We start from the raw sequence: 25,707 nt of genomic DNA on the forward strand, positions 1-25,707 counted from the left end.
ATAGTTGTGATCATGTGTTATTTTTTTGTTACATGCATCAAGTATGTGTTACATTAATTAAATAAGTTGCGTGTGATTAGCTGTACGTTGAACCAGCTAGCTTCATCTTGATAACTTATTCTTTATAAACAAAATTATGACAAAAGCGCGATGCCCAATCAAGAGAAAACACGTGCAAGGATGTGTCATTGCCAACTGGCTAGTATGTTTAGCATAAGAATTAAAAATGTTAAGCTGTATAAACTACTAGTATAAACTATAAACTTGAAGCTATCTGTTTTCTTGAAGACTTGATGCTAAAATTGTAATGAAGTTTAAGCTCCATTAAAAAAAAGAGAGAAAATGATGAAGAAGGAGGGAAATGAAGGAATAGAAGGGAAGACAATAGTAGTGACTGGAGGTTTGGGGTTCTTGGGTGCACCTCTTTGCTTAAAGCTAGTTTGAAAAGGCGCTTTTGAGGTTCGATCCCTTGACGTTTGTATATCTTCACCATGGTCTTCTCTACTCTCTCAAGCAGGTGTTGTTTCTATTCTTGGTATGAACTCGATCTCTCTCAATTATTGTATTCAGTGTGATGTTATAATTTTAATATATATTGATGAGCATTAGTAATTTGAATAGAGGATATACATATAAACTCTAAACTTATTTCAGTAATAGTTGCATCCTTTTGACTTTTTTAATTAGGAAAGTTCGTGACCTTCTTTGTATGTTTAATTTTGTTACTCGCACTGTTTCATAATACTGTACTATAATTCTTCTATGCCATTTAAAAGTCAAACTTTGGTCATTCTTCGTGGGTTACTTTTAAACAAATTTTAATATTATACACGCGCGTGCACACACAGATTTTTGATGTATAGTAAATTTTTTTAATATTAATGATGGCATTTGATATATAAGAATCTAATAAAATCATCAAATTAGTTGGTATCAGAGGTTGACCATCAAAAATATGAGTTTCTTGAGATACAAATTTTAATATTATACACGCGTGCATGCACACAGATTTTTTATGTATAGTAAATTTTTTTAATATTAATGATGGCATTTGATATACAACAATCTAATAAAATCATCAAATCAGTAGGTAGCCAATGTTAAATCATCAAAAATATGAGTTTCTTGATATACAAGTATACAACTGCTGTATACTCGTGATCAATTCAAATCATATACTATATAACACATGCATATAACCAGCATCTTATTACTAATATCTATGTACAGACTACAGACTACAGACTACAGAGTAGTGTACTTGCTTATAATAAGTTGCTGGTATGATTTATATGTACAACGTCTATGTATCAGTTAATTTAGATCAGCAATGCACCTGTTTGTCTCTAATTCATTTAGTAGTCTAATAGGGCTTGGTGATATTTGATAAGGAGCTTGGATTAGTGATTGCTTAGTGTTTCTACAGGGGACATTACGTGCAAAAAGGATGTCGAAAAGGCTCTACAAGGGGCAGATTGTGTCTTTCATATTGCTTCTTATGGCATGTCAGGCAAAGAATTGCTTCGGACTGCTCAAATTAATAAGGTTAATATTGATGGTACTCGAATTATACTAGATGTCTGTCTGAAATTAGGGATCAAGAGGCTTGTCTATCTGAGTACTTACAATGTTGTGTTTGGAGGAAAGGAGATAGTGAATGGAGATGAAAACCTGCCTTATCTGCCTCTAGATGACTACTGCGATCCATATAGTCGTAGTAAAGCTATTGCCGAACAGCTAGTCCTCAAGTACAATGGCCGTCCATTCAGGTGATCACAGAATCTCCTATCCTGACTTTACTTATAAGGCACAGCATGCATCTATAATGCAAGGATTTGCGAGCTTGTACAGTTAACTGCATTCTGCTGCCTCTACCGTGAATACTCCTGTCTTGAAATGATTAGATTTACACTTTTTAGGATGTCCAAAAAAGTATCACAATTTCAAGTATAGTAATGATTTATGATCGGCCGTTAATGATAGAAAAGCACAACAAACTAATATAAAAGGTATTTTTTAAAACCTAACCATATAATAAATATGAGATGTTGGGATAATATGACCTCTAATTTCAGAGAGGGCAAGTACTTGCCTACATGGTGATTTCAAAGTATTCAGTATTCACCCTCATACATAGGAACTTATGTCAAATCTTTGCTTTGGGTTAAGCAGTTTACAAGTTTGTACAGGCATGTGTAAAATTTTTATACCTCACATCTAATGCCTTTACATTGATAACCAGGGACAATGGCGGAAATTTTTACTCCTGTGCAGTTCGCCCTGCTTCTATCTATGGCCCAAGTGAAGACAACATTTTCCCGAGGATAGTGAATTGTGCAAAATTAGGTATGCTACTATTTAAAATTGGAAATGCAAGTGTGAAAACAGACTGGGTCTATGTAGATAATCTTGTATGTGGTCTTCTGTTGGCAAGTATTGGGCTTTTAGACGAGGTTTCTGGGAGAGAGAGGCACCCTATCGCGGCTGGACAGTCTTATGTCATCTCAGATGGTACTGTGTACTTTTTTTGCTAGTAATTATATTACATTTCAGGTGTCCTCTTTAATTGACTCTGTCAGAGAGGATGTTCTGCTATAGAGTCAGTTCTCTCCTAGTTTATCTGCATAATTTATGTCTAAATAAATTTATATGATTTTCCACTAACAGGGTCCCCATCTAATACTTTTGAGTTCATTCGACCTCTGTTAGAAAGCCTGGAGTATGGCGTGCCAAAGGCATCATTGACTGTACCTTCTGCTCTTGTGTTCGGAAAGATATGTCAGGTTTTGTATACCATTCTATATCCATTGCTCAGCATCTCATGGCTTCCTCAGCCACTAATCCTTCCTGCTGAAGTGTACCAGGTATTAATCCCTTATCCTTCCATTTCTGCAGCATATTTGCAAAGGTACATCACAATTGCTAATATGCAAATTAAATGATGTGACAGATTGGTGTGACACATTACTTCTCATTGCGAAAAGCTGAGGAGGAGTTGGGATATTTTCCCATTGTGAGTCCACAGGAAGGCATGGAGACCATGATTTCGTATTGGAGAGAAAGAAAGAGGCGGAATATAGATAGTCCCAAGTTATATGCATGGCTTTTTTGTGTGTTTGGGTTGTCTGGTCTTTTTATAGTCAACTTCTTACCAGATATCGGTCCTGTGATGCTTCTCAGAGCCATTGCTCTTCTCATCTTCAGATCAATGAGGAAAATCCGGATAGTATCGTGCATTGTGGCAACTGCACATATATCTGAGGCCATCTTTGCATGGTTCCTAGCGAAAAAGGTTGACCCTGCAAATGCAAGAGGCTGGTTTTGGCAGACACTGGTTCTTGCAACATTCTCATTGCGTCTTCTGTTGGCTAGGGCAGGACCTATAAGCTAGGGTGTGACCTCTTTGTTAAGATTGTTTTACTTTAAATTTGTTGCACTTATATACAGATTACTTTTTCCTACAGTCGAAAACAGATTCAGAGAAACTAATCATATTTTAGGATTACTGACAAGGTTGCTAACATATTTTCTGTTTCCCTTGATTTTCATAGGCTTACTGAGTTACTGTTTTCGGCTTTGGATTGAAATTTGTAAAGCATAAGTGGATCAGCATTATCAAAAGTAGGATGGAAAAATGAGACAGAGCTAGATAGACAAGGGAAACATAAATTACAGGATCACACTCTGATTTAAGCATTATTATTATTAATATCCAAGTATATAAAGATTATAATGAGTCTCGTCAAAGTGAAGTAGCAGGAGAATTGCTCACTATCATTATGACGAAGAATCAAACTGCAATAAATAATTAATATTGTTTAAATAAACATCAGATCAAAGAATTGTGACCTGAATCCCAATCTAATACCCTCTCCTGAGAGCATGAGCTACACTTCGACCTAGACTAGTAGATCTTAAACCTATGGGCTGTATCATCTATAACTAGTAACTACTCACTCTCCTGTCAGTCAAGCATGACAATCAAGAGAGTACTTAAACTAAACAAAGGCATTGAATACAAATCAGGACCAAGATTGTGGTGGCCTGATCAATATGATAGTTTTACACCATGCCAAAGCATGTAGCAAAGATGCCACTTCCTCATGGACTGCCGGATATGGTGAGTGGATCCGGAGTGCTATCAGAAGCTCCAGCAGTTTGGTTAAATGGGATTCCTGCCACGCCTGGAGATTCACTCAAAATCCCATGTGATGGTGGGCTTCTGGGTCCTGCTGGTCCAGCCACAGCAAGAGGTCTTGCAGGAGTAACAACAGATTCTGTATTTCCCATATTGCAGAATACAGCAACCTGCCATACATATCAGAAACTCTTTTAGAGTATGCACTACTTGGTTTAATGTATGACTTTCCATCTTTTACATACTTCGAAACCATAACACGGGCATTCAAAGAACTAGAATAACATTCTAATAACCTACAATGCAGGTACTTCTACTGGAAGGGCATAGAGCATTATACTACCTCCGTCTTAATATAATAAGCAACATCTATTATTGTAGTTTATTTTTTGTACAAAAAACATAGGTCTCTTTCTTAGCAAGTTAAAATTGAACTTGAACATTTCACTCTTGATGATATAATTATAAGAATCCCAATGATACACTAAGCAGGAGAAGTAAGAAATAAATTATGAAAGATGGCAAAGGTAGTTTAGCTATATTTCCTGAAAATAACTACAAAATCAATGCAGCCAGTTATTTTAAATGGTATACAATTATACATAAAAACATAGATACACATGATGAAAGCCTAAACTGGTCAATGTAACTGTATCCATTGGAGGAGTGATAAATAAATTTCATTCACAAATGTTTTGAAAAATTCTCTATCACAAAGAGGGCATTTTGGTGTTTCATGCAAGATGTAACTACATGGGGAGCATTTTAGTATGAATTTTGCTAAATTCGGGGATTTATTAGATTTTTTTAAAAAAACTTACCCTATATATTGTGCCTGGGTGCATATAGATCAAGTTAAAATAATGAGAAGCTAATATTTTCTTATATTGACTCATGTAAGGTCTAAGGTATTAAATACTCTCCATTCACAAATTCCAAAAGTAGCAAACAATTTTTAAGGAGCCATGAATGTTCACGAGTACTAAGAAAGATCCTATGTTCAAAACCATTAATGCCAAAATAATCAATAACAACACACCCAACTTGAGCAACCTAAGACCTGAATATGTTCACTTAGCTACCGAAGAATAAACTACTAGCTTTGCTGTCCTCGATTATAATAACAAGAAACAAGTAGAAAGACAGCAAGATTAACTAGGGATAAGAAGACAACACACTTGAGGAGAACATTAGCTCAATAAGCATTTTAAACAACAAAGATCTGCCGCATTGGAAACTAATTTTTAAGTTGCAGGCTGAAATCAGTGTTTATCATATGATTATATATTGACATTGCCCTGGACTCTAATAGAACACTCGATATCTGCCCAGTCATCAACTACATAATCAAAACATAATATCCACCCGTCTAAGAGCATTTAGACTTTAGCATTTCTTTAACAAAAATTAATCAGTCCATGATTTATAACAACTGCAAAACTCGGTAGAAAAATATAAAATTGGCCTATGAGAGAGAGTGAGAGATGGACATATGTCAAACCTGTACTGGAGACGCAGCAGTTAAGAGACCGGCAACACCACCTCCTAAAATATGGCCATCAGGATCTTTTAAAGAAACAGTTAAACCGCCGCTCCAACTACGTGGACCACTGCCATCTGAAAGCCTGAATGAACCTGAGAGTGACACAATTTCGAAACGTCCCTGCAGTAGAGAGCAGGAGAAATATAACAGAACAGAAAGCCAAGAAGAAGATTTTAGTAAGAATCGTTAAAGTAGCACAGTCTTCATCTTCTGCCTACTCATGACATGGTAAATTATAAACCAGACAGTGAAATTAGAAAAAGCACACCACAGTTGTAAAACATTGTTGCCTGAACTGTGCAATTATACAAGGATGGAGATCACTTATCCTTATGGAATGCAGGATTATCAGAATTAATACATAAGTAGCCAATTAAATTGTAAGATGAAACCATGCATGTTTTGTCTTAGTTTACCATACGAGTACAATGTAATCTAATCAATAAGGGGGTATTGAATTATTGATATTAAAAAAAAAAAAAAAAAAAAAAAAAAAAAAAAAAAAAAAAAAAAAAAAAAAAACAATATTTTCAGAGTATATTACGCTTTGAATCATTATAGACTGTAGTGTAAACCTAAAAATTGCATTATAGGTAACATATCCATAAATTAATACCCTTGAACCTTAAAGCAAGCACCTTATGTATAATGAACATGTGATGTTCAAATCATCCAAATTTTGTCAATGTGCAAAAGTAACTATCTTATTAAATCTAAAAAGCAGCTTCAACAGTTCAACCCTTCTCAATAATAATGGTTAAAAGGCAATTTAGAAATTAGTTACTTAACATACACACCCATTACATATTCACCTCTAAATGATGCATGTAACGCATATAAATGTGGCAACAAACCTCATATGTTGATGAGTCACCAGGCAACACTACTGGACGAATTGTCGCACTCGATATAGATCCAATAGCAGAATTAATGAAGATAACACTAGCACCACTTTGGGTAAGTGACATGATTTTAGAGGATATATCCTGCAACAATCAAAAAAAAAAAAAAAAAAAAAGGTATGGAAGTCAAAAAAACAAATTAAGCTTGACCAAAAGGCTCGACTATAATGTAGAATAATAATTTATCTGGTTTAGGTTTGGGAACAACCAGGAAGAACTACAATACAGCACGATTCCGCCTGCCTACCCTGATGGCACATATTGCGTGCAAACATGAAGTGAAAACAACTTGTTCAACTATATGAACCACAAAGCCATTCATATCAAACTTGGATCCAACAAGTAAAGAAGCTAAAATTAAAAAATAAAGACAGCTTACATCATCAAAAACAAGAATTCGGATTCTCAGTAAATATATCACCTAATGCTCATGATGAATTAAATTGGCAGTTGAGATACGTCTGTTCTGCAATAATTTTGTAGAATGACAATTTTTGTGATTTAGGTTTGGAAGGAAGAACTATAATTACAACATGAATCCACCTACCTAGGCTGATAACACATTGGATGCAGACATGGGAAAAAAAAAAAAAGAGAGAGAGACTTGTAGCAAACCAAAATATAACTGAAGGAAATGCCAACAGCTTGGCACATGAAAAGCTTTCAACGGTGGACTAATATAATGTCCACTTATTACACACACTAATTACATTAAGTTGTGACCTTTAGAATTACTTTATTCACTACCACTGACAAGCGAAAACATGTTTCACATTGGGAGAAAAGAGGAGCAAATAATATAGCTTATGCAACTGCAAATAAAAAAGGATACATTTCTTCAGCAATAACTATTAAATCTATGGTCTTTCGCTTAACTAATCTAAAACTAACTCACGTAAAACGTAAGCAAAATATCCTGATTAGTTTAAAGGTAAATTAAGAATGTTTGACAAACAAACCCAAAAACATGACATCTACTCATATATTATTATAACAATTTGCCAAAGTTTTTTGTTCCACCTAGAAGCAGATCATTACTTTTAAACATGATGCAATAGTTGTTTTTGCAAAGTAAAACATGGACATTAAGGAGGATATCATAAGACTATTTGACAACTTAATTATCTACAAAACATATGTATACAAGTATCACATGATGGAAATCCACCAATTTGCCATTGCAAGAGGAAGAATATGGTATTGAATGTTGTATAAGCAGAGAAGACATAGTACTCGATAAGTTGATATCAATACTGAATTCATCTGCCAAACAGCCAACATCTAGTCTCATTTACTCAAAAAGATAAGAAACACATGCATTCTCATCATGTAAAAGACTAGTTTAATAACACCAACATAGCAGATAACAAGAGAGGAATATTGCACACAAAATAGTATGTATAAATCTTACACAGTAACTAGAAGATTATAAGAGGGATAATAAATTCCAGGAGGAAAAAATTTAGTTCAATCGATTCCCCAATGTTCTGCATTAAACATTGAAATTTTGCCGCATTTGATGATTGATATGAATATAGACCCATAAATGATTACCATCATCAAAAGAGTTAAGAAACTCGAGTTAAAAAAATTTCTCAATTATTAATCTGAAATAAATTTGTTTTTAATCTATATAATAATACACCTAAATCACAAGGTAACACAACAATAGATACATCGAAATTAACAGCAGCAACTCTTCAACAAATTTTGCCAGCATGTCTCAGAGGTCCAAATGTAGATAGCTTTCCTAAATCTACCCATTAATTAGTCATCATCAACTATATATATATATATATATATATATATATATATATATATATATATATTGAAAGACATCATCAACTATATTTAATTTATTTTTTGAAAGCAAAATGAAAGTGAGGTATTACCTCTCCAGTATTAACAATAATTACTTCTCCATTAAGGCCGCTGCAAAGTGCAGGATTTCCTGCAAATAAAACATCAAATAAGCAAGTGCAACTTCAAAATCTTACTGCGTGAAGATGGTTCTACAAAAATAAAATAATAACAAAAAAAAAAAGGAGCAATTGATGTAAATAGACCGAACTTAGAATGAATGTGCGAAAAAACAGACTCAACTATGAAGGATGTTCACAAACCTAGCATCGGTAAGTCTATTTTTGTTAACATGCTGCATTATTAAGGCTTTCTTAGTTCACAAATTCATTCTATATACGCCATTTTTATCTATAAAAACCATATATTAATATGTTAACTTGAAAAAAAAGAGGAACAAAAAAACCATCATTCATATAATTAGCATAACTACAAAATAAAAACCATGATTTATAATAGCCATCAAATATATACAAATACAGTCAATAGCTTTCTAGTTTAAAACCGTAGTAGTATAATTTTCAAAAGCGAGGATGATGGAGAAAAGGTGGCATATATATATAAAAGTGCTTGTGGAAAAGGGAGTTAAGGGTCAATGGCTTAAAAAAGAAGATCAAAGGGAAGAAGAAGGGCAAAGATGTAACTTTCCCTAATTCAGGAGAATCTTAAATTGAGATTGCAACATAACCTCTTAATCTACAGAAGATATTGAATAAGTCAATCATAACCAATCCAATAAGTATATATACTAGTACTCCATTTCTTTTTGTCCTGCGACAAATATAATTAACCTCAGAAATCAAAAGCTGAAGATAACTTGAAAATATATAAAGTGTTAAAATCATATAGTAGTACATGCATACCCTGATGCACTCTCCCACCACCCCGGGGACGTCCTCTGACCCTCCTTCGCGATCCACCACCCTGCTGCTGTTGTGGTTGCAGCTGCTGCTGCTCCTCCTGTTGCGGCTGCTGCTGCTCCTCCTGAAGATGAGGTGGATGTTGCAGCAGCGGTGACTGCCCCTGCTCCTGAGGAGGAGGTGGCTGTTGCTGCTGCAGCGTCGGCAGCGGTGGCTGCTCCTGCTGAAGAAAACACTGATGTTGTTGCTGCTGCTGCTGCTGCTGCATCAGATGGTAAGGAGGCAGTTGGCGATACTGTATCCTTTGACGTTGCTGCGGCGGCGGAGTGGCAATGGTGACACCAGGAGGAGCAAAAGAGAGAGGAATTGCCATCGATGAAGTTTCAGGGCCATACTTTCTAGGCCTACCTCTCCTCTTCCTTGATGACTCCCCATTGCCATTGCCACTACCATTGACACGGCCTCTTCCATTGTCACCGCCACGGCTATTGCCATTGCCACGTCCACTGCCAATACCGGAAACCGAGCCAGCAACAACAGGAATGTTCTGTGTCACCGCCTGCGGAGGTCCCGTCGGTGGATTTTGCATTCCTCCGCCGTCAACGCCGCCGCTGCTGCCACCAACGTTAGTCATTTCGCTTCCTGACATTTCTTTTTCACTGCCGTTATTTTTTTCTTAAAGTCCCTGCAAAAATTAAGTAAAAAAAAAAATTAATTAATTTTAATTCAATCCATTTAATCTACAGATGATTCAGAACACAATTAAATAATCTTACATGTCATTATTATTTTTTTTTATTTTTTTTTAAATTCACTCCTGAGATATAGTAAAAAAAAATTAAATAATTTTAATTCAATCCATTAATTCCACAGATAATTAAGAACAAAAATAAATGATCTTACAAGTCAAAAACTTTATTTTTTATTATTTTTTTTTTTTTTAAATAGAATCCACTCCTGAAATTTAGTAAATTATACAGTAAGCGAGTAAATAAGTGAGTGAGTACAATTAAAACCCTAACTACCTTATGTAAGAAATTTTTTTTACTAAAATACAGCAGACCAGATAATTCTGCTGATTTTCCTAGCGAAATTATAATTATTTTTTTTTTTTTTTTTTTTTTTTTTTCATGATCAACCAGAAAAATCGCGGAATTTGTCGAATTTTAATGTAATTACTTGTAATTCCATGATGAAAATAAAAATTAGGAATTTTTTTTATTTACCAATAATTAAGAATCAAATAAAAAATAGAGGAAAATTGAAAACAAAATAAAAACTCACCAAAAATAAGGGAGAAATGATGACAACAATGAGAGAGATTACGAAATGGAAGAGAGATAAAAAAAAAAACAGCAGAGAAATGAGATTATAAATAGAAGATGACTGAGAAAAATTTGAATCAAATTCAATTATCATTTGTATTATTGTTGGTCTAATTGATTATTGTATTATGATTTATACCTATTATAGATATATTACAGTATCATTGTGATTTCTTTCCTTAACTTTAATATTTAAGAAAATATGGTTTGATTTTTTTATTTTTTTTTTTAAAGTAAAGAGAAGGGATGAATGAATAGAGTAAAGGAAGAGAATATAGAAAAAACGTAGAATATCATAAAACTGTACCTCACATTAATCATCCAATGAAATAGTATATATATACAAAAATAACTACCAAGTGATAATGAACAGATACTATTTTACAACACTCCCCATTGGATGTTCATTACCTAAAACAATATATTACCTACTAATGCGCATGTAATGCTGCCTCATTAAAAACCTTACCAAAGAAAAACCCAGTGGGAAAAAACCATGGTTAAGGGAAAAAGAGTGCAGCGCGCAAAACTCCCCCTCACATCAACATCATTGAAGATCTTTAAGAGAACGCAATCCAATGTGATGACGTAGCTTCTTAATTGTCGCTATACCAAATTTTCACTCGAACGAATATTTAAAACATTTATATCACCATTCTTTTGAAGATCACGAGTGAAGAACTTTGGTAAGATATGCTTTGCCCGATCTCCTTTAATGTATCCTTCCTTGAGCCTGCGCAATGCATGCTGCATTATCCTCATATAAAATGGTTGGTGCTTCTTTTCCGGAAGATAGACCACAATCTTCTCGTATATGCTGAATTACCGATCTCAACCATACACATTCACGACTAGCCTCATGAATAGCTAAAATCTCAGAATGGTTAGAAGAAGTAGCAGCTATGGTTTGTTTCATAGATCGCCAAGAAATGGCAGTACTACCATAGGTAAACACATATCCAGTTTGTGATCGAGCATTATGTGGATCAGATAAATAACCTGCATCTGCAAAACCAATCAAATCTTCTTTGGACGATTTAGAAAAGAATAAACTCATATCTTTCGTACCTTGGAGGTAACGAAGTACATGTTTAATTCCATTCCAATGCCTCCGAGTTAGACATGAACTAAACCTTGCTAATAAATTTACTGAAAATGATATGTCAGGTCGAGTATGGCTAGCAAGGTACATTAATGCTCCTACCGCACTTAAGTATGGTACTTCTGGACCAAGAATCTCTTCATCATTTTCTCGAGGGCGAAATGGATCCTTCTCTACATCTAGTGATCTTACAACCATGGGATTACTCAATGGATGTGCTTTATCTATAGAAAACCTTTTGAGAACCTTATCTATATGTATGTTTATTGATGCACAAGGATTCCATTCTTTAAGTGCTCAATTTGTAATCCCAAACAGAATTTTGTTTTTCCAAGATCTTTCATTTCAAATTCTTTCTTTAAGCATTCTACTGTCATTGAAATCTCTTCATCAGTTCCAATTATATTCAAATCATCAACATACACTGCAACTATAACAAATTCTGATCCAAATCTCTTTATAAAAATGCATGGGCTAATAGGATCATTTTTGTAGCCTTCTTTCAACAAATACTCACTAAGGCGATTATACCACATACGCCCAGATTGTTTCAATCCATAAATCCATAAAGAGATTTATTCAATTTAATAAAGAATTGTTCTCGAGAACTAGATTTTGCTGCTTCAGGCAGCTTAAAACCATATGGGAGTTTCATATAAATGTCATTATCCAGTGGGTCATACAAGTAAGCTGTGACTACGTCCATCAGGCGTAAGTCTAGTCCTTCTCTTATTGCCAGACTAATGAGAAATTTAAAAGTAGTTGCATCCACCACAGGAGAATATGTTTCCTCATAATCAATACCAGGTCTTTGTGAGAATCCTTGTGCAACTGATCGTGCCTTATATCTCACAACTTCACCTCTTTCATTTCTCTTACGCACGAAAACCCATTTATATCCCACTGGCTTTACACCTTCAGGTGTATGGACTACAGGTCCAAATACTTTTCTTTTTCCAAGACATTTTAATTCTGTTTCAATTGCTTCTTTCCATTTTGGCCAATCATTTCTTTGTCGACATTCATCAATAGATTTTGGCTCATGATCCTCATTAGCATTCATAACATCTAATGCCATATTGCATGCAAAAAGATCATCGACGTTGATTTGGTTTCGGTTCCATGTAATTCCAAACATGATATAATTTATTGAAATTTATTCATTATCAGGTACCTGAGTTTCCTTTTGTATCATGTCTAAGGTCTCTTCTTGAGATTCTTCAGAAATTGTATCATCATTTTGGCCATCATCAACCATTGCTCCTTCCCTTTATCGAGGATTCTTGTCTTTGGAACCTATTGGTCTTCCACGCTTCAAGCGTGCTTTAGACTCATTAGCAACTTCATTTTTCCCTTTTGGGACATCGATCTTGAATGGAGCATTTATAGCTGGAATATGCGACTTAGTCACTCTTTTTGGGTCAGCAAACGAGTCTGGCAATTGATTTACTAAACTTTGCAAATGAATTATTCTTTGAACTTCCAATTCACATTGCTTCGTTCGAGGATCAAGATGAATTAATGATAACTCATTCCATCTAATTTCTTTTTTTAAATGTTTGTTTCCCCCCCCCCCCTAATGGTAGGCTTGAGATATTTAATTATAGATGGAGATTCAAATCCAACATATATTCCTAATCTCCTTTGAGGACCCATCTTAGAGCGTCGGGGTGGAGCTATTGGAACATAAACTGCACATCCAAAAATTCTCAAGTGGGAGATATTTGGTTCCTGACCAAAAACCAATTGTGATGGGGAGAATTTATGATATCTTGTTGGCTTGATGTGAATTAGTGATGCTGCATGTAATATAGTATGTCCCCAAGCAGAATTTGGGAGTTTAGATTTCATGAGTAATGGTCTAGCAATTAACTGGAGACGTTTAATCAATGATTCTGCCAAGCCGTTTTGTGTATGAACATGTCCTACAGGATGTTCAACATTTATTCCAATGGACATGCAATAATCATCAAAAGCTTGAGAAGTAAATTCACCAGCATTGTCAAGACGAATGGTCTTGATAGGAGAATCTGGAAAATGTGCTCTTAATTTAATCTATTAAACTAGTAATCTCGCAAACGCCACGTTACAAGTTGATAACAAAGATACATGTGACCATCTAGTCGATGCATCGATCAGTACCATAAAATATCTAAATGGTCCACATGGGGGGTGTATGGGCCCACGTATATCCCTCTGCATACGTTCCAGAAAATTAATTGATTCATAATTTATCTTAACTGGTGATGGACGAAATATCAACCTGCCTTCTGAGCAAGCAACACATGAAAAATTATTATGAAGAATTTGCCAGCTCTTCAATGAATGAACACAAGAATTATCAATTATTTTTCGCATCATTATTGAACTGGGATGGCCTAACCGGTCATGCCAAACAACGAAGTCATCAGTAAACTTCTGGTTCACAATAGTGTGTGTCTCAATTGCATTGATCTTTGTGTAGTACAAACCGGTAAATGCAGGCGATTTCTCTAAGATACATTTTGTGCCTTGGTTTATATTAGTGATTTGAAGGAATTCATCGTTTCCTTCACTTTTTGTCTCAATATGATAGCCATTATTACGAATATCTTTAAAGCTTAGCAAGTTTCTTTGAGACAATAGGGAGTATAAAGTATCAGTTATTTCAATTTTTGTCCCCCAAGGCAATATTATGTTAGCTCTTCGGAGCCTTCAATTATATTTGAACTACCCGATATAGTACTCACACTAACCTTTTTCAAAATCAATTGAGAGAAATAATTCTTATTTTTTAGTATAGTATGAGTAGTTGCACTATCAACAAGACACAATTCTTCATCATTTATTGCCACTTGAACTTGAAGAGTATTCATACTATCACTAGTAGAAAAATGTAAAAGAGCACCGGTTCAAAACCCCCCTATAGCATCGATTTTGAACCGGTGTTCATTTGAGGGATGCCAAAAAGTGAGTTTTTGCCACCGGTTCAGATCCGGTGCTAGGCAATAACACATTTATTAGCACTGGTTCGGTTCAGAACCGATGCCCTTAATGCCCCAAAAAAATAAAAAATAATAATTATTATTATTATTAATTTTTTTTTTTTTTTTTTTTTTTTTTTTTTTTTGCATTTTCTTGACTTAAATTGATATATAAGCACATACATATATATAAACTTATAATTTTCATTAATATAAAGCTGTAACATTACAATTTTTAATCAAGAAAAAAAAAAAACAGAATATAGTTTTATATTGTAAACAGACCGACTTGTAATAATATTACAACAGTAGCATAGAGCAGATTAGCAGCAGCGAGAGTAGAACAGCAGTGGCGTAGAGCGTAGCAGCAGCATCAGGAGACCAGAACAACAACAGGAGCATAGAAGCATGCAGCAACAGCCTTGCGATGCAGCGGCATCAGCAACATCTATATAATTTTAGCCTTCAGATTTTAATTATATATTCCCCTGATGTAATGCATATTCTCGCTTCAACCTAAATAAAAGCCTTGATCCTTCTATGTTTGAAAAGATCCAGGAATATAATGCATAAACAGAAGTCTACTTTTCATCAAATGCTTCTTTATTCTTTCAATTTTTCAATTTTATTTTACAAAAGTAGAATATTCAATCATTTTATTGAATCTAAGTACTATGCTAACATTCTAAATTGAATTTTACCCACAATTCGACCAATAACAACCATGCAAACAATCGTGAATCATCGATTCATCATATCGTTATTTCACAATTACCTGAAAATCTAAATTAAGGATCCCTGAACCAAAAGCATAAATCATACTGAATTTTCAAATTCAACCCACTACCATACACTTAACATTAATTAATAACAATCAAAGTCATATTGAAAATTAAACAAATTACGGAGTAATTCCAAATCAATCCAAACCATGATAATTCATCAACTAAACATAGATCAAATTACAAATTCAAAATCAATCCCTTGTTATACCCTTAAAGTTAAATCAAATACTGAAATCATGAACCCAATTCAATAAAATTAGCTAAAAATTCAGAAATAAAATTAATTCGCCATATATACATCTACAAATCATATAAGCCAATTCAAAACTTAAAAATTCCTCGATTAAACCCTAAACAGAAACAAATCCATAATTTTAAAGCAACCCAGATTTAAAATCAATCTTAAAAAAAAAAAATCCAAATTACAAAACCCTAAAAATCAATTTCATACCTGCAGCTGCTTTTGAGGGAAAACCCGGATTCCATGGACCCAATTCTTATGAATCCTAAGATCTGAAGCATCAAATTCTATCCATCAGGAGGATCCGAGAAGAAAACTCTAAAAATCCAACCACGGATCGCTACCGCTGTCACCATCGTCGCCTTTAAGACAGGGGATTCGAGAAGAATGAGGAATTGAAAGAAAAGAAATAGAGAGATGGCATGGACCGGCGATGGAAGGTGTGGTGGTGGAAGTGGTGGCGGTGGAAAACTCGATAAAGAGAGAAGAGTTAGAGAGAGAGAGAGACAGGGGGGCGAGAACAAGATAGAGAAATGAGAGTGAAGGAGGGTTTTCTAATTATAAAAGGGTTTATTTGTTTATAAAAAACCCACCGTTTTGAACCGGTGCCCGTTAAGTAATTTGGCACCGGTTTGGTTTGAACCGGTGCCAATTCTCTTTTCTCCAATTCCGCCCATTTTTTTCCCCACCGGTTTTTAAAAATCGGTGGCCATTATTCGGTGCCCAATTATAATTTCTACTACTGTATATATTAAAAGAAATAAAATGTCACAAAAATTAAACATGTCTAGAATAATAGTAATAAAATATGTCAACAAGATAAAATAAAACATCTAAAATATTACAATATCTCATGAAACATATAAAATCATATTACAATCATAAAACAATAAAATATATACATAACCAACATAATTTAAAATTAAAGTTCTATAACTAAAATCAAACAACATAACTAATACATCATTAATTATTTATTTTAGGGGTAGTAAGAAAATCAGCAACTTCAAGATGAGTTGCATCGCTAGAGTCAAAGTGACCTTCGCCATCTTCAACTACAAGATTTGTCCTCAACCTTCTTTCCTTTCTTTAGTGATTCTTGATAAAGCTCAACAAGGTGTTTTGGTGTTCGACACACACGAGACCAATGGCCTTTTACTCCACAACGAAAACAAATATTAGGCTCATGTTTTTCTTTCTCAACATTATCATTTTTGCGTTCCCACTTCCGGTGGGAATGTGAGCACTTAGAGTAACCTCCACGACCTCTACCATATCCACGTCCCCGACCACGACCATGCCATTGACCTCGACCTCGACCTCGACCACTACTACAAGAATGGTCTCTATTTTTTAATTCTTTTCCATCAAGGGAAATCACATTCGCTTCAGGGAATGGAGTAGAACCAGTAGGACGGGATTCATGATTTTTCATCAACAACTCGTTATTTTGCTCATCCACAGGTAAACAAGATATTAATTCAGAATATTTCTTAAAACCTTCTTATTGAATATGCAGGACAATATTATTTGCATGGAAAGTGGAGTATGTTTTTTCTAGCATCTCCGCATCAGTAATTTTCTCCCTACATAATTTCAATTGAGAAGTTATTCTGAACATGGCTGAGTTATATTCACTAACAGATTTAAAATCCTGTAATCTCAAATTTAACCAATCATAACGAGATTTAGGAAGTATAACAGTTTTTTGGTGGTCATACCTTCCTTTAGACTATTCCAAAGGATTTTTGGGTCTTTAACAGTGAGGTATTCATTTTTAAGCCCTTCGTGGAGGTGATGACGAAGAAATATCATGGCTTTAGCTTTTTCTTGAAATGTAGCTTTATTACCCTCTTTGATTGTTTCACCAAGCCCTTTAACATATAGGTGTATTTCGGCATCTAACACCCATGATAAATAATTCTCTCCGGTAATATCAAGGGCCACAGATTCAAGTTTGGCAAGGTTCGACATTATTCATCATACTAGATAATATTCAAATCAGAATTTATAATACTACAATTATACTTCAATTCTCACAATCATCAAATAAAATAACCATAACCACTGATAATTCGTCATATGCATAACAATCAAGATAATGTCTAACACTAATAAAGTCTATCATCAAGAAATTCCTACGGGATATATAAATGAGAGGGATGAATTTTCAAATTGACCATCAGATATTTCATATTGGGTAGCGAGTAATATACTAAAGAAATTATTACGCATTATTATAGACATTCACATGAGACATTTCATATACAGGTAAAATTATGTCGTACTAATGACAAAGCATGGAGGTACTAACAGTCTAACACAATATAATGATTAAGTAATCAATTGCAAAAATAAAAGTATAGAAACCATCAAAATTTGAAGTTGAACTCACGAAATTGTCGTTGCCTACAGGGTAGTAGAGACCTTTTTAATTAAAGAAACAGAACACAATTGCTCAAATCTAGGCCAAAGTCCAGATCTAACATCAGTACAATCATATGTACAATTGAACCAAAACACAAAGTAGTAATTAATATAATAAAAAGCATCAAAATCTAATATTATTAAATAATTTAAGTAGGAAACAAACAAAATTAAAAACAAGATACACATAATCTGGAACAAAAATAATGATATGGACGAACATAGTAGGATTATAAGCATAAAAATTGATAATGGAATAAAGCATACATAACCCACTACCACTAAGTTAATGAAGAAATATTATTGTATGACAGTATGAGTAATGCTAAATAAACACATCTTCGGATAAGCGATCAACAAATTAATCATTCACAAAAACAATCATAATACAAAGTAAACTTACATGATAGATGATTGCAATAATTTAATTTTCTTTGTACTTTTTCTTGTTGATGCGTTTCCCTTGTGATGTGTCTTTGATATTCAATGATAATTATACACAATGGTGCTGATAACGTATTGTAAAAGTAAAGAGAGGGAAATGAAGGAATAGAGAAAAGGGAGAGAATATAGAAAGAATGTAGAATATCATAAACTATATCTCACATTAATCATCCAATGAACTACTACAAAATTGGCCAAAGAGACCCGTCCAAATTAGCCAAAGAGACTGCCTTAGAGGCGGTCTTTCTTTGGCTAAGAGACTACTTCTATAGAGGCGGTCTAAAGTTTCAAAACTTGAGACCTGTTATCATAGAAAAGCAGTCTCTTTGGGTGGTTCAAATATTAAAATTATAGAAGCATAAGAGAACCTTTTTGTCAGAAAAGCGGTCTCTCATTTAAAAATTTAAGACCTGTGAACTTACAAAAGTAGTCTCTTTTGTGAGTTAAAGAGAGACCAGTTATGTTAGATAAGCGGTCTCTTGCTACATTCTATTTAAAAAAAAATAATTAAATTACGAAAACAAATATAAAATTTCAATTAATTTCGTTCAAAAAAATAAATACATAATACATATTAGATAATTTATAGTATGTATTAGATAATTTATCTAGCTACTATAATCTATTAATCTGTAATCATATAAAAAGAAAATTAACACTAAAAATGAACTATCATCCACTTGTTTCATTGGAGTGTTTCATCTTCATCTATCATCATCCTTTATCATCCCTTGTCATCTTCATATCATCATCTCCATTAGACATTAGCTCATAGCTAGATAACCTATAATAAGAGCTAACAATAATAAGGTTAGATTTACATTAAACACAAGCAATAAAAATTAAAGATTTACCGTTAATAGAAGTTTATGGAGTTAAAAAAAATCAAATTCATAATACTAACAATGTACATATAAATATTGAAATTAGAAAGTAAAAACAGAAAAAAAAAATCAAAAAAAAAAAACAGAAATTACCCAGTTTTTATAATCACAAACTATATCAAAATTTACAGTCGAAATAAAATATTAAAAAAAAACCAAAAAAGAAACAAGTTTAAACCGTGTAAGATCTAAAACAAAAATCAGAAAATTAAAATGAAAACTGTTTTTTGAAATCAGAATAAAAACGCAAAAATAAAAATTGAAGAATTAAAATCGAAAATGAAGATTATAAAATCTAAAAACGAAAATGAAAAATAGATCTAAAGAATTATTTTAGGAAAAATTGCGGAAAATAATACAACCTTTGTGCGGTTCATTTATAATAATACAACCTTTGGATTAGTTCTTAATAATATAACCTTTTACCCCCATTTATTTTAATTAGGCAAATATACGAGGCAACCTGTTGCAAGAGGTAAGGTGATGACATGACAATAATACTTTTGACGTGTCATTGACCGTTGGACAGTGTTTTCAAAATCCCTTTCTTTAATTTTCGTAAATCTTCTTCTTAAATACCCTATTCCTTCTTGATTTTTCCCCAAATTCGCTGCATCCCCTTTCTTTTTTCTTTCTCAAATTCACACTCTCCCCTTCAATTATTCCTAATTAAGTGATATGTCTGGGAGAAGGCAACCATCCCAATCTGGTGGATCTGGAAGCACAATGAATTCGGCAAGGGGGGCTAACTAAAGAATTCGTTGTTCATGTGGGAAGTATGCTGTTGTGAGGACAGTCAAGAATGGTCCAAATATGGGGATGAGATTTTATGGTTGCCCCTTATGGCCAGTAAGTTATTTAATTTCTTTTTAAATTTTCTTAATTTTTTTTTTTAATATTGTTCACTTACTCTGATTTTGGGTATGATTTAGGATACTCAATATGAGATGTTTAAGTGGGTAACTACTAGTACTGACTTGGAAGATCTTGAAATGAAAATTATGGAGAAGGATAATGAGATTTGTGAGTTGGAATATGAGAAGAAATTGAAGGATGACAAGATTAAGAAGCTGCAATTGAAGAAGGACAAGTACTCTGATGCACTTGCTGGGATGAAGACAGAAATGGAAGAGCTGAAGACTCAGATTAAGAAAAGTAGGAAGAATGAGAAAAGAATGTATTTGATGTTGTTGTTGTCATGGATTGTGTTTGCTTTTTTTATGTTTATGGTTAGGTGAGTGATGTGGTAGTACTCTAATTAAACTCTTTGTATGAGTGGTGATTACTCTAATTAAACAAGATTATGTATGTTATTTATTTGCAATTTGATAAGGTGAACTTAGCAACTTCATTTGGATATGTTAACTTATGCAAAATAAGTACATAAGATTGTCTCAACAAAATACATAAGAGTAATGTTGTTCCCACAAAACACATATTTTTGATCCCACAAAATACATAAGTTCATAACAAGTGACTGCCAACCAACATTACAACGTGAAAAAAGTTCATAAATAAGTAAATAAGTTCATAAATAAGTTCATAAAGCAAAGTGAAACTGATGCTGCTGATGCTACTGTGTGAGCTTGTGGGCTGTGGAAGCTTGGCTAGACTGGGTTCCTAGCTGACTTGGTTGCTGCTTCCTAGGCCTCCCTCTTCCTCTTGTTGGAGCAGGCTGAGTACAAAAAATAATGATATACATTAAGGCAAGAATAACTTAGTAGTATTCACTAAAAAAAAAGGCTAAAGTATACCTTGGGCATCAAAGCTGTGCCATCTGCAGCAATTATAACACCAACACCAACTGGAAGTTGAGTTCTGCCCCTTCCCCTGCCTCTTCCAGGACCCATTCCCCTTTGGCTGCTCCCACCTCTAGCACCTCTGCCACCCAATATAACCCTCCCTCCTCTGCCTAGCTGAGTTGGCTGAGCTGTGTTAGAGTGGTGCTGAGTCTGAACTGTTGAACCAGATGCTGCAGGTGCTGAAGATGCAATGTTGGAAGTGAAAGCTTCATTCACTGGTTCCTTCCTAGGCCTGCCCCTTGGTTTTTTTAGTGCTGGCTCTGGGATAGACGTTGTACCTTTGTCAGGGCATCTCCTCTTGTTATGGCCCTTGGTTTTGCATATAGAACATGTCATCTCCATTCCTGTTCTTGATAGTGTTCCTGGTTTCTTTGGTTGCTCAAAAGGATCCTTGATCCTATTTTTTCTTGGTCTACCAGGACCAATTTTAAGGGGGGGGGGGGATCCACATTGCATTTTACCCTAGGCCAATGTCTATCTCCTTCTAAGGGTGGTATGGCCCCAACATAGGCAGTAAGATACACCTCCCTTTTGAAACACTCATCAACATACAGCTCAGCCTCTTGGTTTTTGAAGAAAATGCAGGCTACAGCATGGCAACATGGTATACCTGTCATGTTCCATTTTTTACATGTAAAACTCTTAGCTTCAAGGTCTACAGTCACCATATCAAGGATGTATCTCACATTGAACTTGTGATGGGAGGAAGGCATAACATCACACTCAGCAGCCTTGGTTTTTTCTTTTTCTAGTCTACTTTGTATCATAGGGCACAGGATTGAAGCTGATTTCTCCATCTCAGTTCTTTTCTTCACCACCCTTTGCATAAGAGCAATCCTAATATCCTCAAGCATGCATATAAGATGTTTAGTCCTAGCATTAATAATATAGCCATTAAATGTCTCAGCCATATTATTGGTTATTGCATCTGAGTTCACTGAAGTGTCTAGAAATGCTCTAAAAAAGACTTGGGGGTTATAACTCCTAAAGGCAACCTCAGCATTAGGGTTAAGCTCCTTCAACTCCTCTAATGCCTCCTCATAATCAGCTAAGTTATAGGACTTAGCTATCTTCCAAAATTGAAGTTTCATTTCATCTCCCCTAAAATTCTTATGCCAATGGGAGAATATGTGCCTAGCACAGTGTCTGTGCTCAGCACTAGGTAGCACTGTAGCTACTGCATGCAGTATGGCCTTCACATAAACAAACAGCAAACAAAACATAGTTCAAATTTCAGGTTACATAACAAACCAAAAACAACAAAACCAGGGTACAAAACATATAAACAACAACAAAACATGGTTACAGAACATATAAACAACAACAAGACATGGATACAGAACATACAACATCTTAAAGTGTCAATAATAAAAAGATACAACAAGAGTGAGTTTGGAAAGTATACTTGATGTTCATCTGATATTATTGTGATGCCAGCACCATCTCCTAGGTTTAAGCATCTTTGAAGGTGGTTGAAAAACCACACCCAAGACAGATTATTTTCACCCTCAACAGCTGCCCAAGCTATTGGGTACATTTGTTCATTGGCATCTCTGCCAACAACACTTAATATTTTCCCTCCAAGAAAGGTCTTCAAGAAAGCAGCATCCACACATATAACCCTTCTACATGCTGCCTTCCAACCTTCCATTAGTGCCTCATGGCAGGTGAAGAGCCTTTGAAAAACTGGTGTGCTCCCTTCTGCACTTGCAACAGTCACTAGCTCAACAACTGTGCCAAGGCTCTTAGACTGAATTTCTTTAATATATCTTCCAAGCTTCAAGTAGTGGTCTTTCATAGACCCATGCAACAACTTATGGGCATTGTACTTAACACTATAAGCAAAATCCCTGCTAACCAGAACTCTATAAGCCCTCCTAATAGTTTCAATAATGTCCTTGGCTGGCCAATGTGGCTTAGCCTTAAACACCTCAACCAATTGAGCAGCCACCCAAACAGAAGTAAGTTTCCTGTTGTTTTTCATATTCCTATGGCAACTGTGAGTACCAACCACCTTCTTCAGCAGAAATGTACCACTCCTAGAGTGCCAAAAGCAGTACAAGTAAAATGGGCACCCTTTGACACACTTCACACCAAATGGCTGCCTCTTTTTCTTGCTATGTGAGTAGCTCAGATTCCTACCTTGAAAAATAGCATATCTAGCCACAGCTTGCTTGAAATCATCTCTCTTTGCAAATCTTTATTCTACTTTCCAAGTAAACTTGCTGAAATCAGCATTCAAACTCACAAGCATACCCCTCTTCCTCTTAATTTCAACATCATCATCCCCACTTCCAGGAGGAGTGTGGATGTCATCCTCACTTTCATCATAGTCACTTTCATTCCTAGCCTCAGATGTACCAGTCTCTGGATGTGCTTGCTGGGAAGCAGTTTGCTGTTGATCAATAAGCCTTCCCTCACTAGCTTCTATTTGTAACTGCTCAACAACTTGTAGCAGCCTGTTGTTACAGTTGTTCACCCTTTCCCTAGCTGTTCTCACTTCCTCATCTTCATCTCCTGACTCACCAACTATATAATCAGTTCTCTCCTCTTCCACTTCTCCCACCTCTATCTCAAGATCTGCATCATCTTGTTCAGCATCTTCATCATCCCCTAATGCAACATCTAAATCATCATCTGCATTGTAGCTAGGGTCATCACTGTCACCACTAGAATACCCAACTAACTCCCTCCATGGTATTAGACTATCTAGCCTATTATCTTCCCAATCTGAGTCAATCACATCATCACCATCACTATCATACTCAACATATGGATCAAGATCCTCAACAGTAGGCTGGAAGTGTATGTTGTTGTTTGGGTCATATATAGTACCAGCAAGAGGAGGGTTAGTGTTTTCAACCAAAGGTTGTATAGGTTTTAGAGGGGAAAGAGAGGCAGCTGGGTTAGAGCTAGATGAGGGGTGAGCATCTTTTTTGGATAAGTGGGAATCCACTTTATTCCCTTTGCCACATATCTTTTTAATACTATTGTTTTGAGTGGTGGCTGAATCAGCAAATTGAACATGTTTCCTTGTGCTTCTTCTAGGTGGAGTAATAAGTGAGGTGGGTGGTCCCCTTTTTGGTGTTAATTTTTTTCTTTTATTTGTGTTGGGTTTTGTATTAGTACTTGGCTGACTCAGTTGAGGTTGAGTAGGAATAGGGTCCACCAAAGATACACTCATGTCATCCAAAGACTCAGATGTACTCTTTGACTCACTAAGCTGCCATGAAGGATCATTACCAGGATGCATGACATACAACTCAATAGACCTATTGTTCAAAACATGCTGCCCCATCTCAAACACATCAGCATCACCTTGAATTTTCCTTAACCCATCAACCAAATACATCCCTGGAACTAAGTACAACAACCCTTCAATTTTTTCATACTTCCCAGTTTTTTAGCCAGCAATAACAGGTCAAAGTAGCATAGTTCGTTTGGGTCAACACTATAAGTCCTGCCTTCACCACCCATATACACAAGTTCCCCATTTTTAACATGTTTAAACTTTTCGCCATGCCAAAATCTTAGGCTTACATTACCATCAACCTAAATCATGCAAATGTAAATAAAAAAATTAAAATTGTCCCCCAAATTACATAATTCATAAGCAATTTAACCAATACAAACATCAATTAACCCTAAAGACTTCATTTTTAGAGATGAATTGCTGTAAATAAAAAAAATCAAAAACAAATCTGGGCAAAGTAAGGGATAGAACAGCATACCATGGTCGAATTGTGTCGCATGCAATTGATTTCCGCTTTAAACCTCTTCTCCAACGCCAATTGCACTTCCTTGGTGGTTGAGAATCATCAATGTTGAAGTACGGAGCTTTTTTTTTCAGAGAGGAAGTTTGGTAGCTTTAGTATTGGCGGGAGGAGAGAGAAGAAGAGAGTGAGTAAATGAGGTAGGTGGCAACGTCTTTGCCACGTAGGATAATTTTAGGGGGAAATTTTGGGTCAACCTCTAATTAGAAGACTGTTGACTTGCGTTCAACAGGTTGCCTGTAATTTGCCTGATTAAAATAGATGGGGGTAAAAGGTTATATTATTAAGAATTAATCCAAAGGTTGTATTATTATAAATGAACCGCACAAAGGTTGTATTATTTTCTGCAATTTTTCCATTATTTTAAAGATATCAAAATTGAAAACCAAAAGCAAACAAGAAATTAGATCTCCATTTTCCTTACTTCTTTCAACCAATTTGGATCTTCCTTCATCGAGAATCTCAAGTCCACATGATGGGCACCTAATTTTATTTTAAAAAATGCAAAAAAAATTAAAATGATTATAATATAATTTGCATGTATCTCTAATCTCGAATCTAGATGAATAGATCTTAATCAAAATTTTATGAAAACAATATTAGAAGAACATAAAATGGAAAAAAAAAAAACAAAAACAAAAACAAAAACGCAAACTTA

General features: G+C 34.8%; 2 protein-coding genes and 1 long non-coding RNA gene across 3 annotated transcripts; 1 reads left to right on the forward strand and 2 right to left on the reverse strand.

Annotated features, from left to right (window-relative positions):
- Positions 1–342: 342 nt before the first annotated feature.
- LOC145592322 (uncharacterized) lies at positions 343–3,476 on the forward strand. The gene is made up of 5 exons (XM_081648765.1): positions 343–400; positions 1,427–1,769; positions 2,243–2,511; positions 2,668–2,864; positions 2,951–3,476. The coding sequence occupies exons 1-5, from the start codon at positions 343–345 to the stop codon at positions 3,389–3,391; spliced, it is 1,308 nt and encodes a 435-aa protein (XP_081504891.1). The 3' UTR covers positions 3,392–3,476.
- Positions 3,477–14,879: 11,403 nt separating this feature from the next.
- On the reverse strand, positions 14,880–16,252 carry LOC145591035 (uncharacterized). Its single transcript, XR_014102232.1, has 2 exons — positions 15,930–16,252; positions 14,880–15,141 (listed from the first exon to the last, which is right to left on the reverse strand). It is a non-coding gene; the product is annotated as an uncharacterized LOC145591035 (long non-coding RNA).
- A 518-nt stretch (positions 16,253–16,770) lies between these two features.
- On the reverse strand, positions 16,771–17,534 carry LOC145592324 (uncharacterized). Its single transcript, XM_081648766.1, has 2 exons — positions 17,441–17,534; positions 16,771–17,219 (listed from the first exon to the last, which is right to left on the reverse strand). The coding sequence occupies exons 1-2, from the start codon at positions 17,532–17,534 to the stop codon at positions 16,771–16,773; spliced, it is 543 nt and encodes a 180-aa protein (XP_081504892.1).
- Between the last annotated feature and the right edge of the window lie 8,173 nt (positions 17,535–25,707).

Source organism: Chenopodium album, chromosome 18, assembly GCF_948465745.1.
Source record: "Chenopodium album chromosome 18, dcCheAlbu1.1, whole genome shotgun sequence".
NCBI classification, from domain to species: Eukaryota; Viridiplantae; Streptophyta; class Magnoliopsida; order Caryophyllales; family Amaranthaceae; genus Chenopodium; species Chenopodium album.

What these genes read in the sequence shown, in the direction of transcription:
- LOC145592322 (XM_081648765.1), top strand. Translation starts at nt 343, where the DNA reads ATGATGAAGAAGGAGGGAAATGAAGGAATAGAAGGGAAGACAATAGTA. An exon ending in TACAATGGCCGTCCATTCAG is followed by an intron (nt 1,770 to 2,242) that starts GTGATCACAGAA and finishes ATTGATAACCAG; the next exon opens with GGACAATGGCGGAAATTTTT. An exon ending in GTCTTATGTCATCTCAGATG is followed by an intron (nt 2,512 to 2,667) that starts GTACTGTGTACT and finishes TTCCACTAACAG; the next exon opens with GGTCCCCATCTAATACTTTT.
- LOC145592324 (XM_081648766.1), bottom strand. Translation starts at nt 17,534, where the DNA reads ATGATATTTCTTCGTCATCACCTCCACGAAGGGCTTAAAAATGAATAC. An exon ending in TTGGAATAGTCTAAAGGAAG is followed by an intron (nt 17,220 to 17,440) that starts GTATGACCACCA and finishes TTCAATAAGAAG; the next exon opens with GTTTTAAGAAATATTCTGAA.